General features: G+C 38.7%; 1 protein-coding gene across 5 annotated transcripts in view; it reads right to left on the bottom strand.

Moving 5' to 3' along the window:
- Positions 1–16,935, bottom strand: part of EXD1 (exonuclease 3'-5' domain containing 1) — a 52,046-nt gene that overhangs the window by 22,572 nt on the left and 12,539 nt on the right. For all 5 annotated transcript variants that reach the window (XM_037834268.1, XM_037834272.1, XM_037834269.1 and 2 more), the window contains one exon: positions 1,763–1,849. In XM_037834268.1, the coding sequence (XP_037690196.1) occupies positions 1,763–1,849 (87 nt within the window). The remainder of the gene's footprint in view (positions 1–1,762; positions 1,850–16,935) is intronic.

Here is a 16,935-nt window from a genome sequence, read left to right as displayed (position 1 = left end):
CGGCATTCTAATACTTTAGGGATCATAAGTTTAAGGGAAATGAATAGTATGTCATTGTTATTAACATGAAATACTATTTTTCTAAGTTCTGTAATATGCATGACAGCATTAGGTATGACATAAAATTACTCACAAGATCCCTGCCCTCTAGCAGTGTAAAATAGACAACAAATACAGTTGCACAAATGGTAAGATATTAAATATTCAATACTGCTTGAAAGATCAATTTTATACAATTATACGAAATCTAGATTGTTTCTGATCATGAATGTCACAAAAGCAGCACCGATTGATTGAGTCAGAGAGCAAAGGTGCAAAAATTAAAACAGTGGGGCATATAGATAGCTGTTAAACATTTCTTCAGTGAATGAATGCATGCCATACAACTCCCCCTTCCATTTTTTCATATGCAAAAGTTTATATGACTTTAATAATATGCATTCAATTTAATATCCTGCCTTTTCCACTGATAAATTTTCAAAAATTTTTGTATATTGCTCCAGTCACCAATTTTTTTTTCTTTCACTTCTGAGTATACCCATTGATATTTTTTAATTCAATTTTATTGAGATACATTCACATACTATGCAGTAATACAAAGTGTACATTCAGTAGTTCACAGTACCATTATATAGTTGTGCGTTCATCACCAAAATTAATTTTTGAACGTTTTCATTACCACACACACAAAAATAATAAGAATAAAAATTAAAGTGAAAAAAAACAATTAAAGTAAAAAAGAACACTTGGTGCCTTTTTTTTTTTGCCCCCATTTTTCTACTCATCCATCCTTACACTGGACAAAGGGGAGTGTGATCCACATAGCTTTCCCAACTACACTGCCACCCCTCATAAGCTAAATTTTTATACAATTGTCTTCAAGATTCATGGGTTCTGGGTTGTAGTTTGATAGTTTCAGGTATTTACCACTAGCTATTCCAATTCATTAGAATCTAAAAAGGGTTGTCTATATCGTGCGTAAGAGTGCCCACCAGAGTGACCTCTCGGCTCCTTCTGGGATCTCTCTGCCACTGAAGCTTATTTCGTTTCATTTCACAACCCCCTTTTGATCAAGAAGATGTTCTCCATCCCATGATGCTGGGTCTAGATTGCTCCACGGGAGTCATATTCCATGTTGCCAGGGAGATTTACAACCCTGGGTGTCAGATCCCATGTAGAGGGGAGGTCAGTAATTTCACCTGCCAAGTTGGCTTAGCTAGAGAGAGAGGACCACATCTGAGCAACGAAGAGGCATTCGGGAGGAGGCTCTTAGGCACAGTTACAGGCAGGCCTAGCCTCTCCTTTGCAGCAACAGTCCTCCCAAGAGCAAGTCCCGTGGTAGAGGGCTCAGTTCATCAAACTACCAGTCCCCTATCTGTGAGCACATCAGCTACCATTGAGGAGGGGAAGCCCAACACCCTTGCATTCTCCACCAGTCCACAGGGGGGCTCTGCATATTTTTTTCGTTGTTTTTTTTTTAATTAACTATTAACTATATCAAAAAAAATTAAAAAAAAAAACATTTCAAACAAACCAAAACAAGAGAATAAGAAAAATAACTAACCTAAAATAACTACTTTACTTCCAACATGTTCCTACTCTGTTTTCCTTTTGAAAATAATAAATTCAGATTAGAGGAGTAAAGGACATTTCAAGCAAGTTACAGAACAGTGACCCTAGGGTGACAGAAAGAAGACAAAAATACATCTTCTCCAGTGAATCTATTTCAAAACTTCAAAAAATTTAGAAATCTGTCTTTTACCTGAAGCCAACACAGTTTCCCATGACGACACACATTAGCTCCCTCTGCCGCCACACCCAGAGCACTCTGTTTCTTGATGTGGAGCATCTAGTAAAAAAAAGGAAGAAAAGGAAAAATGTCCACTGTTGGAATTATAACATTATGAATGGCACAAATAAAATGGGCAGCAATAAACAAAGTGGATCATAGTTTTTCGGTTCCCAAACCCAAGAGTCTGCTTCACACGCATACATAAATCATCACTGACCATTTCCGATTCTCTTTCTGGTTTTAGTAAAAGTAGTCCACAACTGGAAAACAAATCACTCATACTCCACATGCAAATGAGAGTTGAAAACTCAAGACACCTTTTGTTACCAACGATGCTACTGGAAAGAATTCTAGTCTCTATGACCAGATTCCTCATGCAAAGGCAGCACTTTAATACAGGACACTCCCGTACCTGAAAGGAGCACACCTAGGGGCTGAGTCTCATAATTACTATTGTTCAGAATGACAGAAACAAGGAATTAAAAGGTTCCTTAAAGCCTTAGATTCAATAAATTACTCAAAATTGAAATAGTAGTATCCCAGGAAAACACTCTTGCCCTTTGATTATCTATAATCTCATCTTCAAAAAATTTTATAATTCTATAATCCTTAATCCACAATCCATTAAAGTATCAACGTAGTACAAGATTCCCTCCATTTTATAGGTAGGTAAATTACTCAAGAACGGAAGGGCATGGTAACTTACGCTAGAAACGATATCTCCCTTTAGAGAGGACAAAGTGTCCTACATTCTGAACATCTCTCATCAATGATGAGAAAAGGGGATTGAATTTCAGTTCCATCCTAAATCAATAAGAAGCTGAGAACAAAAAAAGAGCTATATTTCAATACTGATAATAATTTCCAATTACTTCTTCAGATTTCTAGAGCAAAAGTTCTTACCCCATATTTCTATCACATATCCTTTAAAAAATCTATTGATATATAAAGAACTATTACAAATCAATAATAAAAAGACAAATAATCTAAGTTAAAAATGGGCAAAGGATCTGAATAGATACTTCTCCAAAGAAGATATACTAATGGCCAACAACACATGAAAAGATGCTCAACATGATTAGCCATCAGAGAAATGCAAATCAAAACCACAATTCTACAACCAGTAGGGTGGCTATAATAAAAAACAGATAACAACAAGTGGTGTTGAAAATGTAGAGAAATTGGAACCTTCATACACTACTCATAGCAATGTGAGAGGTGTAAAGCATTCTGGCAGGTCCTCTAATGGTTAAACATAGAGGTCCCATAGGACCCAGCAATTCCACTCTAGGTATATATCCATGAAAAATGAAAATATAGGTCTACCTAAAAACTTGTACACAAATATGCTTAGCAGCATTATTCACAATAGCCAAAAGAAGGGGAAACAACCCAATGCCCATCAACTGATAAATGGATAAATAAAATGTAGTATAACCATATAATGTAATGTTATTTAGCCATGAAAAGGAATGGATTACTGATACATGCTACAACATGGATGAACCTTGAAAACATTATATTAAGTGAAAGAAGCCAGACACAAAAGGACAAATCTCGTATGATTCCATTTAAAGGAAATGTCTGAATAGGCAAATAGATAGAGACAGAAAGTAGATTAGTGGTTGCCTAGGGCTGGGACGGGGGAAGTGAGGATTGGGGTGTGATGACTGAGGGGTGTGGGGCTTCTTTAGGGGGTAATAAAAATGTTCTAAATTTGATTGTGGTAATGGATGCACAACTCTGTGAATATACTAAAAGCCACTGAATTGAACACTTTAAATGAGTCAATTGTATGGTATGTGAATTACATTTCAATTAAAGTTCTTTTTAAAAAAAGAATCTAGGGTGACATCATCAAAACGGAGACTTAAAACAGCTACTGAAAACATCTCCCCAGAGATTCAGTGAACAAAAGGACACTCTTCACTTGTTCAGAACTCTAGAGGAAGGTAAAGACTGGAGAAGGAGCCCACAGAAGCTGAAGTGAAGAAAGAGAAAAATATCAAGAAGGAAAATTCCATCTTGGAAAGGCTGGCCCCCTCCCCTCCCCCTGACTCGGTCCCATGCAGCTCAGGAAGTGTCCAGAGGCTGCAGCCGGGATGCCTCCCACCTCCTACCAGGGACACAGGCTATAAAATCTCTCACAGCAGTGAGACAGATCCCCACCTATATCCATAGAGACCTAAGCCCACAGGGACCCACGGCAGGACTTAAGCCACCGGGGAGAGCAGAATACAAAAAGGCAGCAAGGAAGAGCTTCCAAATGGAGGATTAGGGAGGTGTTCTAGTTTGCTAACGCTGCCAGAATGCAAAACACCAGATATGGATTGTCTTTTATAAAAGGGAGTTTATTTGGTTACACAGTTACAGTCTTAAGGCCATAAAGTGTCCAAGGTAATGCATCAACAATTGGGTACCTTCACTGGAGGTTGGACAATGGTGTCCGGAAAACCTCTGTTAGCTGGGAAGGCACATGGCTGGCATCTGCTCCAAAGTTCTTGTTTTAAAATGGCTTTCTCTCAGGATGTTCCTCTCTAGGCCTCAGCTCCTCTTCAAAATGTCACTCTTAGTTGCTCTTGGGGTGTTTGTCTCTCTTAGCTTCTCCAGAGCAAGAGTCTGCTTTCAACGGCCATCTTTAAACTGTTTCTCATCTGCAGCTACTCTCTCAGCTTCTGTGCAATCCTCAAAGTGTCCCTCTTAGCTGTAGCAAGCTCACTCCTTCTGTCTGAGCTTATATAGTGCTCTAGTAAACTAATCAAGGCCCATGCTGAATGGGCGGGGCCACACCTCCATGGAAATTATCCAATGAAAAATCTTACCCACAGTTGATTGATCACATCTCCATGGAAACATCCGATCAAAAGTCTCCAACCCAATCAACACAAATACGTTTCCTGCCCACACAAGACTGCATCAAAGATAATGGCATTTTGTGGGACATGATATATCCAAACTGGCATAGGAGGGAACCAAAAAACCTTCCCCCAAAGCAGCAAGTAGCCAGGCAGTAACTGTCCAATTCAACTGTTTGCTAACCTGGGTGACAGGGGAGGATAATTCATGGCCCAGATCAGTGAGAGATGAAGACTCTAAGAAAACAGTCTTTTTCCAGCCTGTTTCCAGCCCTGGGTCCTGGTGCCCATCACCCACCCTTGAGGGAAAAAACAGTGGGTGACTCAAACCTTGCCTGGGGGACAGCTGCAGACAGGGACAGCTGTGGGAGTCATCTGCCCAAAGTACAGAGAGGGACACAGCCCCACACTGAGCCAGATTTTGACATGTGAAGTAAGGGTAAAGGAACCCCACAGTTTCAACCCTGCCCAGTCAGACAACCCCCAGATTCCAGGAGATAAACAGCTTCTGATGATGATTAAAGTAACCAAACAGCACCATCTGTTGTGCAGGCCAGAAAGTGCAGGGGAGCTACAGGGCTTTTCAGAGCCTCTCTAGACCCTATCCCAGGCCCACCTGGGTCTACACCCCCTGCATGGGTACCCAGCCCTGTTTTGGCTCAGAAATACAGACAACCCAACTTTCAAAGCAGTATGTTAATAAATATTCAGGCAACAACTAAATCCTAGTAAGAGAGAGAAACCGACCTTCAAAATAGACCCATCAAGATAATCAGGTGACCAAATATCAGTAAAAAATCACACTGCACACTAAAACTCAAAAAGAAATGGGCCAGTCAAAGGAACAAATCAAAAAGTCAGAGGAGACACCGAATCTGGAACTAACCTAAGATGTTGAAACAAATCTCCTAAATCAATTCAAAGAAATTAAGGAAAATATGTTTAAAGAGATAAAGGATATTAAGAAGACATTAGAAGAGCATAAAACAGAATTTGAAAAAATACATAGAAAAATAAAAGACATTATGGAAATAAAAGACACTGTAGACGAAACTAAAAACATACTGGAGACACAGAACAGCAGATTTGAAGGGGCAGAAGAAAGAATCAGTAAGCTAGAAGACAAGCAACCAAATCTGAACTGACAAAAAAACAAATGGAGAAAAAAATGGAAAAATTTGAGCAGGGTCTCAGGGAAATAATTGACAACACAAAGCGCACAAACATAAACATCATGGGTGCCCCAGAAGGAGAAGATAAGGGAAAAGGGCCAAGAAGAATATTCGAAGAAATAATGACTGAAAATTTCCCAACCCCTAAAAAAGACATAAATACGCAAATCCAAGAAGCTTAACATACTCCAAACAGAATAAATCTGAATAGACCCACTAAGACACATGGTAATCAGACTGTCAAATGCTGAAGAGAAGGAGAAAATTCTGAAAGCAGCAAGAGAAAAGTGATTCACCACATACAAGGGAAGCTACATAAGACTAAGTACTGATTTCTCAACAGATACCATGGAGGCAAGAAGGCAGTGGTATGGTATATTTAAGATACTGAAGAAAAATTGCCATCCAAGAATTCTCTATCCAGCAAAGCTGACTTTCAAAAATGAGGGAGAGTTTAAAATATTCACAGATAAATGGAAGCTGAGAGAGTTCGTTAATAAAGGGCTCCTGGAAGGGAAACAGACCTGGAAATTCCAAAAACATTTTAAAAAAGAAGAATGAAGTGAGAGGACTTACACTTCCAGACTTTAAAGCCTACTATGAAGCCATAGTGCCAAAACAGCAAGGTATTGGCACAAAGATAGACATATTGATAAATGGAATTGAATTCAGAGTTTGGAAACAGACTCCCAGATCTGTGGTCAACTTATTTTTGATAAGGCCCTCAAATCCACTGAACTGGGACAGAACAGTCCCTTCATAAAATGGAGCTGGGAGAACTTGATATCGATTGCCAAAAGAACGGAAGAGGACCCCTACCTCACACCCTATACAAAAATTAATTCAGAGTGATTCAAAACCTCAATATAAGAGATAGCACAATAAAACTCTTAGTAAATAATAAAGGGAAACATCTGCAAGACCTAGTAATACAAGGTAGCTTCTTAGACCTTATATCCAAAGCATAAGCAACAAAAGAAAAAAAAGATAAATGGGAACTCCTCAAAATCAAAAGCTTTTGTGCCTCAAAAGACTTTGTCAAAAAGGTGAAGAGGCAGCCAACTCAACAGGAGAAAATATTTGGAAACCATATATCTGATAAGAGACTGATATCCTGCATATATAAAGAAATCCTACAACTCAACAACAATAGTACAAATAGCCCAATTATAAAATGGGCAAAAGATATCCGTGCTGGTTTGAATGTATTATATCCCCCAAAATGCCACTATCTTTGATGTAATCTTGTGTGGGCAGACATATTAGTGTCGGTTAGACTGTAATTCTTTGAGTGTTTCCATGGAGATGTGACCCACCCAACTGTGGGTGATGACCCTGATTGGATAGTTTCCGTGGAGGTGTGGCCCTGCCCATTCAGCATGGACCTTGATTAGTTTACTGGAGCACTATATAAGCTCAGACAAAAGGAGCAAGCTTGCTACAGCCAAGAGGGACACTTTGAAGAATGCACACAAGCTGAGAGAGTAGCTGCAGATGAGAGACAGTATGAAGAGAGCCGTTGAAAGTAGACTCTTGCTCCAGAGAAGCTAAGAGAGGACAAACACCCCAAATGCAACTAAGAGTGACATTTTTGAGGAACTGAAGCCTAGAGAGGAACGTCCTGGGAGAAAGCCATTTTGAAACCAGAACTTTGGAGCAGATGCCAGCCATGTGTCTTCTCAGCTAACTGGGGTTTTCCAGACACCATTGGTCATCCTCCAGTGAAGGTACTGATTGTTGTTGTGTTACCTTGGACACTTTATGGCCTTAAGACTGTAATGGTGTAACTAAATAAACCCCCTCTTGATAAAAGCCAATCCATCTCTGGTGCTTTGCATTCTGGCAGCATTAGCAAACTAGAACAATATGAAAAGGCATTCTCTGAAGAGGAAATACAAGTGGCTAAAAAACACATGAAAAAAATGTTCATCTTCACTAGCTATTAGGGAAATGCAAATCAAAACCATAATGAGATACCATCTCATTATCAGTAAAAATGGCTGCCATTAAACAAACAAAAAACAAATGCTGGAGAGGATGTGGAGAAACTATAACTCTTATTTATTGCTGGAGGGAATATATAATGGTACAGCCATTGTGGAAGACAGTTTGGTGGTTCCTCAGAAAACTAGATATTGAATTACCCTACGATCCAGCAATTCCGCTTCTTGGTATATACTCAGAAGATCTGAAAGCAGTGACATGAGTAGACATTTGTACACTGATGTTCATAGCAGCATTGTTCACAATTGCCAAGAGATGGAAACAATCCATGTATCCTTCAACAGATGAGTGGATAAACAAAATGTGGCATATATGTATGATGGAATACTATGCAGCAGTAAAAGGAACAAGGTCCTGGAAATATGGCAACATGGACAAACCTTGAAGATAAAATGCTGACTGAAATAAGTCAGACACAAAAGGAGAGATACTGTATGTAACCACTACTATGAACTCCGTGAGCAATGTAAAATCAATGTCTTATAATGTAGACTACTGGGGACCTAGAGATAGGCAGAAGCTAGTGAAGGGGGAATGATAACTTAATATGTTCAGATATGTTAATGAAAGTGAATTTTAAAAGGTATGCGAATGGATAAGGGTGATGATTGTTTGTTAATAGGATTATAAGTATCAGGGCTGCACTGAAGGCAAACAGGATTGAAAGTGGTTGTTTAAAGGCATATATCCCACGGATCAGCACTACAAATATAGATAGGTGTGTGCATGATATACTTCTAAGGTAAGACATTAGCACAGAGAGTTGACAACAGAGCGGTATATGGGAAAAATCTACCTACTGCATACTAGGGCCTATAATTAATAGGAATACCTTACTAGTACCACATAAATACTAGGGACCAATAATTAAGGGCTAAAAAGAGCTATGAGGTGTTTTGGATCATAAGAATTGTTTAAAATGGAGTGATGAGGACTGTACAACTAAGTGATGATAATGTGAGATACTGATTGATTATCGTGGACAGAACATATGCTATGTGAAATTAGGAACCTTCTACTTAATAAATCAAGCCCTCAATCTTGAGGCTTGCGCTTGTGAAACTTATGGTTGTAAAGGGGAGGCTAAGCCCACCTATAATTATGCCTAGGAGTCACCTCCAGAGAACCTTTTTTTGTTGCTCATATGTGGACTTTCTCTCTCTAAGCCCAACTGCAAATAAATTCATCACCCTCCCCCCACTGTGAGACAGGACCCCCCAGGTGAGTGAGTCTCCTGGCAACACGGGACACGGATTCCGGAAATGAGCCTGACACTGGCATCAAGGGGTTGAGAATGCCTTTTTGACCAAAATGGGGAAAAGAAAGGCTACAAAATAAGGCTTCCATGGCCAATATATCTCAAATAGAGTCAAGAGGCTGTCCTGGAGGTTACTCCTATGCAAGCTTCACCTAGATATCCCAAATGGCCACAGTATGATAAGCCCAAGTCAACAGTAGTCCTGAAAACCCTAAAGAACACCCGGGTCCCTATCTGAGACTCTCTGAAAGTTTCACTCACAAAGTTTATTCTTCAGAGTCCTATGCCAGTGAAATCTCAAAACTCAGAGGTAACAGCCTCTTCAAGAACATCAACCAGTCACATCCCCTTTTCCCATAATGTTGACACCCCTTTTTAACATGAACAAGTTAGGATGGTCACTGCCTAGACATCCCTGAAGATAGGAAAAGTGATTCAAATTGAGGAAGGGATAGCAACAGACAAGATAGAATTTAACAAAGGATTATGAATACTGAGTCTCTACATAATTTTCTTTTCTTAGTTGCTAGGGTATTAGAATAGGTAGAAGGAAATAACTGAAACTATGGTACTGTCACCCATAACATTCTTGGAAATTTCCTATATAACTACTTGTTAAATTGTATTTTGAAAGTTATCACCTATTTGCAGATATGTTATATTTTACAATAAGGAAATAACTGAAACTGTGGAACTGTAACCCATAACATTCTTTCAAATTTGCTCTCTGACTACTTGTTAAATTGCACTTGGAAAGTTATTACTTTTATGTAAATATGTTGTATTCCACAATAAAATAAATAAATAAATAGCCCTACAAGAAATACTAAAGGGTGTTCTGCCATCTGAAAAGACAGGAAAGAGGTACATAACTGAAGAGTATTAGAAAGGGTAACTGAAAGGATAAAAAGAGAGAAACAAAATCGATCTGACAAATGAAAACCAAAAGATAAGATGGTTGAAGTAAGAACTGGCTTTACAGTAATAACTTTGAATGTTAATGAATTAAATCCCCAATCAAAAGACACAGATTGGCAGAATGGATTAAAAAATATGATCCATCTATATGCTGTTTAGAAGAGACTCATTTTAGACCCGAAGATACAAATAGGTTGAAAGTGAAAGAATGGAAAAAGATATTCCACACAAGCAGTAACCAAAAAAAAAAACTGGGGTAGCTATACTAATAACAGACAAGATAGACTTTAAATGCAAAAATGTTATAAGAGATAAAGGACACTATATATTAATAAAAGGGGCAAGTCACCAAAAAGAAAGAACAATCATAAATATTTATGCTCCTAATAAAGGTGTCCCAAAGTACATGATGCAAACACTGGCAAAACTGAAAAGAGTAATAGACTATTCTATCATAACAGTGGGACACTTCAACACACCACTCTCTCCAGCAGACAGAACATCTAAACAGAGGATCAATAAAGAAACACAGAACCTAAATAATATGATAAATGAACTAGACCTAACAGACATATATAGAACATTGCACCCCAAAACATCAGGGTACACATTCTTTTCAAGGGCTCATGGAACATTCTCCAGGATAGACCATATGCTGGGACACAATACAGGTCTTAATAAATTTAAAAAGACTGAAATTATACAAAGCACTTTCACTAATCATAATGGAATGAAGCTGGAAATCAATAACAGAGAACCAGAAATTACACAAATATATGGAGGTTAAACAACACACTCTTAAACAATCCGTGGGTCAAAGAAGAAACTGCTAGAAATCAGAAAATATCTTCAGACAAATGAAAATGAGAATAAAATGTATCAAAACTTATGGGATGCAGCAAAGGCAGTGCTGAGAGGGATATTTATAACCCTAAACACCTACATTAGAAAGGAAGAAAGAGCTAAAACTAATGACCTAGCTGAACAACCAGAGAAACTGGAGAAACAGCAAACTAATCCTAAAGCAAGCACAATGAAAGAAATAATAAAGATTAGAGCAGAAATTAATGAAATGGAGAATAAAAAAACAACAGAGAGAATCAATAAAATCAAAAGTAGGTTCTTTGAGACCAATAAAATCGACGAACCCTTAGCTAGACAGACAAAGACAAAAAGAGAGAAGATGCAAATACAAAATCAGAAATGGGGGAGGGGGCATTACCATGGACCCCAAAGAAATAAAAAAGATTATAAGAGGTAACTATGAACAACTGTATGTCAACAATCTAGAGAATTTCAATGAAATGAACAACCTCCTAGAAACACACTAACAACCTACATTGACTCGAGAATAAATAGAAGATCTCAACAAACCAATCACAACTAAAGAGATCAAATCAGTCATCAAAACCTACCAACAAAGAAAAGCCCAGGACCAGACAGCTTCACAGGAGAATCTTACCATGCATTCCAAAAAGAATTCCTACCTAACCTGTTCAAACTCTTCCAAAAAATTGAAGAAGAGAGAACACTTCCTAACTCACTCTATGAAGCTAACATCATCTGTGCTGGTTTGAATCTATTAAGTACCCCCAAGAAAGCCATATTCTTTTAATCCAATCTGGGGGCAGACCTACTGTGGGTGGGACCTTTTGATTAGATTATTTGCAGAGATGTGACCCCACCCATTGAAGGTGGGTCTTAATAAGTTTACTGGCGTCCTTAAGAAAGCTCAGGGAGGGAGAGAGAGCTTAGAGCTGACACAGACCCAAATGTTTGCAGATCCTAAGTGAAGAGATGAGGCCCAGAGTTTGACCCAGAGAAGCTGAATGAGAACCCACAGATGCTCAAGGGGAAAGCCACTGGAATCAGAAGCTGAAAGCAATGCAATCCGGGAGCAAAGGACCAGCAGACACCAGCCACATGCCTTCCCAGCTGGACAGAGGTGTTCTGGATGCCATCAGCCTTTTCCCCAGACAAGGTATCTACCTCTTGATGCCTTAATTTGGACATTTTCATGGCCTTAGAACTATAAACTTGTGAACTAATAAACCCCTATTATAAAAGCCAATCCATTTCTGGTATAATGCATTTCTGGCAGATTTAGCAAGCCAGAATATCACCCTAATACCAAAGCTGGATAAAGATACTACAAGAAAAGAAAACTTCAGACCACTATCTCTAATGAATACAGATATAAAAATCCTCAACAAAATACTAGCAAATTGAATCCAACAGCACATTAAAAGAATTATATACCAGAATCAAGTGAGTTTTATGCGAGACATGCAAGGGTGGTTCAACGCAAAAAAAATTAATTAATGGAATACGTCACATTAACAAATCAGAAGAGAAAAAATACATGATCATCTCCATTGATGCAAAAAGGAAATGTGACAAAATTCAGCATCATTTCATGCTAAAAACACTCCACAAGGTAGGAACTGAAGGAAACTTCCTCAACATGATAAAGGGCATATATGAAAATCCCACAGCTAACATCATACTCAATGGTGAAAAACTGAAAGCTTTCCTTCTAAGACTGGGAACAAGACAAGGATGCCCACTGCTATTAAACATTGTCCTAGAAGTTCTAGCTAGAGCAATTAGGCAAGAAAAAGAAATAAAAGACACCCAAACTGGAAAGGAAGAAGTAAAACTATCACTATTTGCAGATGACATGATCCTGCGTTTCAAAAATTCTGGGAAAAAAAAACAACAAAAAAGCTACTTGAGCTAATAATAAATGAGTACAGCAAAGTGGCAGGATACAAGATCAACGTGCAAAAAACAATGGTGTTTCTATACACTAGCAATGACCTATCTGAGGAGGTAATCAAGAAAAAAATTCCATTTACAATAACAACTAAAAGAATCAAATATCTAGGAACAAACTTAACCAAGGATGCAAAGGACTTATACATAGGAAACCACAAAATATTGCTAAAAGAAATCAAAGAAGACCTGAATAAATGCAAGACGTTCTGTGTTCATGGATTGGGAGGCTAAATGTTGTTAAGATGTCAATTCTACCTAAATTGATCTACAGATAAAATGCAATATCAATCAAAATTCCAACAGACAACTTTGCAGAAAAGGAAAAGCTAATTATCAATTTTATTTGGAAGGGTAATGTGCCAGTTTGACTGTATTATGTCCCCCAGAAAAAGCCATATTCTTTGAAGCAATCTTGTGGGACAGACATATTAGTGGGGATTAAGTTGGAATGTTCGGATTAGGTTGTTTGCATGGAAATGCACCCCACCCAACCGGAGGTGATAACTCTGATGAGATAACTTCCATGGAGGTGTGGCCCTACCCATTCAGGGTGGGCCTTGATCAGTGGAGCCATATAATGAGCTGAAAAACAGAAGGAACTCAGTGCAGCTGTGAGTGACATTTTGAAGCGGAGCTACAACCAAGACGGACACTTTGAAGAAAGCACAGGAGCTGCATATGAGAGACAGTTTGAAGACACCATTGGAAGCAGACTCTTGCTCTGGAGAAGCTAAGAGAGGACAAACACCCCAAGTGCAACTAAGAGTGACATTTTTGAGGAACTGAAGCCTAGAGAGGAACGTCCTGGGAGAAAGCCATTTTGAAACCAGAACTTTGGAGCAGACACCAGTCACGTGCCTTCCCAGCTAACAGAGGTTTTCCAGACACCATTGGCTATCCTCCAGTGATGGCACCCGATTGCTGATGTGTTACCTTGGACACTTTATGGCCTTGAGACTGTAACTGTAACCAAATAAACCCCCTTTTATAAAAGCTAATCCATCTCTGGTGTTTTGCATTCCAGCAGCATTAGCAAACTAGAACAGGTAAGGAGCCTCAAATAGCCAAAAACATCTTAAAAAAGAAAGAAAGAAATAGGAGGTATCATGCTTCCTGACTTTAAATCATATTCTAAAGCCACAGCAGTCAAAACAGCATGGTACTGGCATAAGGATAGCCATATTGATCAATGGAATCAAACTGACAGTTCAGAAAAAGACCCTCCAATCCATGGTCAATTGATTTTTGACAAGTATTCCAAGTACACAAGAGACGGAACAGTCTCTTTCATAAACAGCGTTGGGAGAACTGGACATCCATAACCAAAAGAATGAAAGAGGCTCCCATTCTATAGGTTGTCTTTTCATTTTCTTTCCAATGTTTTTTAATACATGAAAGTTTTTAATTTTGATGACGTTCTATTTATCTACTTTTTAATTTTGTTGCTTGTGCTTTGAGTTTAAAATATAAATACCCATTGCTTACTACAGGGCCCTGAAGACGTTTTTTTTCAATGTTTTCTCTTATGAGTTTTATAGTACTAGCTCTTATATTTAGGTATTTGATCAATTTTGAATTATTTTTGATGAGAGGTAATTCTTTTGCATGTGGATTTCCAATTGTCCTGGCACCATTTGTTGAAGAGACTATTCTCTCTCTATGGACATATGTGGCAACCTTGTCAAAAATCAACTGGCGGCTGCCCCCATTGCTCTCTCCCCTGTGTGGGTGACAGGGGCTGCTGGAAGGATACCACAGAGGCCCCAGGAAGGCAGGAGATGGACTCAGTGGTCTTTGAGGATGTGGCTGTGGACTTCACCCTGGGGGGATGGATATTGGTGGATTCTGCTCAGAGGAATCTCTACAGGGATGTGATCCTGGAAATCTTCAAGATGCTGGCTTCAGTTGATAAGATTCAATTTAAAGCCAATAAGTAAGTTTCTCAGCAGGATACATATGGGCAAAAAATATTCATGGAACAGAAAACGGCAGAGTTCTTAAGAAAAGATTCCTCGGCCTACCTTGTAGAAACAAACAGGAAGACCATATCATTGAAGGTCAGCACAAAGACCAGGAAAGATATCTGAGAAATCATATTGTGGAGTCTCTGAAAGTTATGCAGGTACCCATGTAGAAAAATTTTCAGCCAGATTCCAACTCTTAAGCTGTACAAGAAAACTACTGTAGTAAAACCACATGAATGCAGTGAAGTTTTCATGCATTATTCATCCCTTGTGAGGCACATCAGATCTCACACTGGACAAAAACTGTATCAATGGCAGGAATGTGAGCATGCCTACAGTTGTTTCTCATACCTAATTCACAACAGAAAGAAATCCTGTGAATGTAATTATTTGGGAAACTTTTCCTTGTTCCTATTCCCTCATTCAAGATATAAGGACTCACAGTCTCCCCCTGAGTACCTCTTTGTTGCTCAGATGTGGCCCTCTCTCTCTCTAACTGAGCCATCTCGACAGGTGAACTCACTGCCCTCCCCCCTACGTGGGACCCGACTCCCAGGGGTGTAAATCTCCCTGGCAATGCAGAATATGACTCCCGGGGATGAATGTGGACCCGTCATCGTGGGACTGAGAGTATCTTCTTGACCAAAAGGGGGATGCAAAATGAGACGAAATAGTTTCAGTGGCTGAGAGATTCCAAATGAAGTCGAGAGGTCACTCTGGTGTACATTCTTATGCACTATACAGATAACACCTCTTAGGCTTTAATGTATTGGAATAGCTAGAAGTAAATACCTGAAACTACCAAACTCCAACCCAGCACTCTGGACTCCTGAAGACAATTATATAATAATGTAGATTACAAGGGGTGACAGTGTGATTGTGAAGACCTTGTGGATCACACCCCCTTTATCTAGTGTATGGATGAGTGGAGGAATGGGGATAAAAACTAAAGGACAAACGGGGTGGGATGGGGGGATGATTTGGGTGTTTTTTTTCACTTTTATTTTTTATTCTTGTTCTGGTTCTTTCTGATGTAAGGAAAATGTTCAGAGATAGATTGTGGTGATGAACGCATAACTATGTTATCATACTGTGGACAGTGGATTGTATATCATGGATGATTGTATGGTGTGTGAATGTATTTCAATAAAACTGAATTTAATAAAAAAATGGATCAAGAAATTCTGGAAGACATTTATCTATTAAAATAAAGTAATTTTAAAATTTTGTATCTCAAAAAAAAAAAAAGATATAAGGACTCACAATTCAGAGAAAACCTATGAATGCAAGCAATGTGGAAAAGCCTTCAAAGAGTTCTCACATCTTATTAGATGTGAGAACTCTCATGGCAGAGAAGTCATATAAATGTAATGAAGGTGGGGAATCCTTTATTTATCCCTCAACCTTTCAAGGACATGTGGCAACACACTCTGGAGAGAAACACTATTAATGTAAATTCTGTGATAAAACCTTTGCTCATCCCTATTCCCTCACTGAACATGTAAGGATTCACAATGCAGAGAACACCTATGAACGTAAGCAATGTGGGAAAGCCTTCATTGAGTTCTTAAGTCTTAGAAGACATGTGAAAACTCATATGGTAAAGAAACCATATAGATGTGAGGAATGTGGGAAAGACTTCATTTATCCTTCAACATTACAAAGATACTTGATAACACAAACTGGGAAGAAATGCTACAAATGTAAACAATCTGGAAAAAGCTTCAGTTAGCCCCAAACCTTTCAAATACATAAAAGGACTCATGTTAAAGAAAAGCTCTATGAATGTAAGCAATGTGGAAAAGCCTTCAGTTGGGCCACAACCTTTCAAGAATATGTGAGGATACACACTGGAGAGAAACTCTATAAATGTGGAAAATGTGTGAAAATTTTCAGTTCTCCCAGATCCTTTCAAGGTCACATGAGAACTCACACTGGAGAGAAACCTTGTGAACATAAGCAATGTGGGAAAGCATTTAGGTCACCCTCATCCTTTCAAAACGATGTGAGAGTACACACTGGATAGAAACCCTACAAATAAAAGGACTATGTGAAAGCCTCCAGTTGTCAAGACATCCTTGTGAAATCATGGGAACACACACACTAGAGAGGAATGTAAGTAATGTGGGAATGCCTAATGGTCCCTCATTAATAAGGCTCTGGAAAATTTACACCAGGAAAGAAATTTTACAAA

The sequence above is a fragment of the Choloepus didactylus genome, chromosome 4 (genome assembly GCF_015220235.1).
Source record: "Choloepus didactylus isolate mChoDid1 chromosome 4, mChoDid1.pri, whole genome shotgun sequence".
Lineage (NCBI taxonomy): Eukaryota > Metazoa > Chordata > Mammalia > Pilosa > Megalonychidae > Choloepus > Choloepus didactylus.
This window is presented reverse-complemented; position numbering and strand designations above follow the sequence as displayed.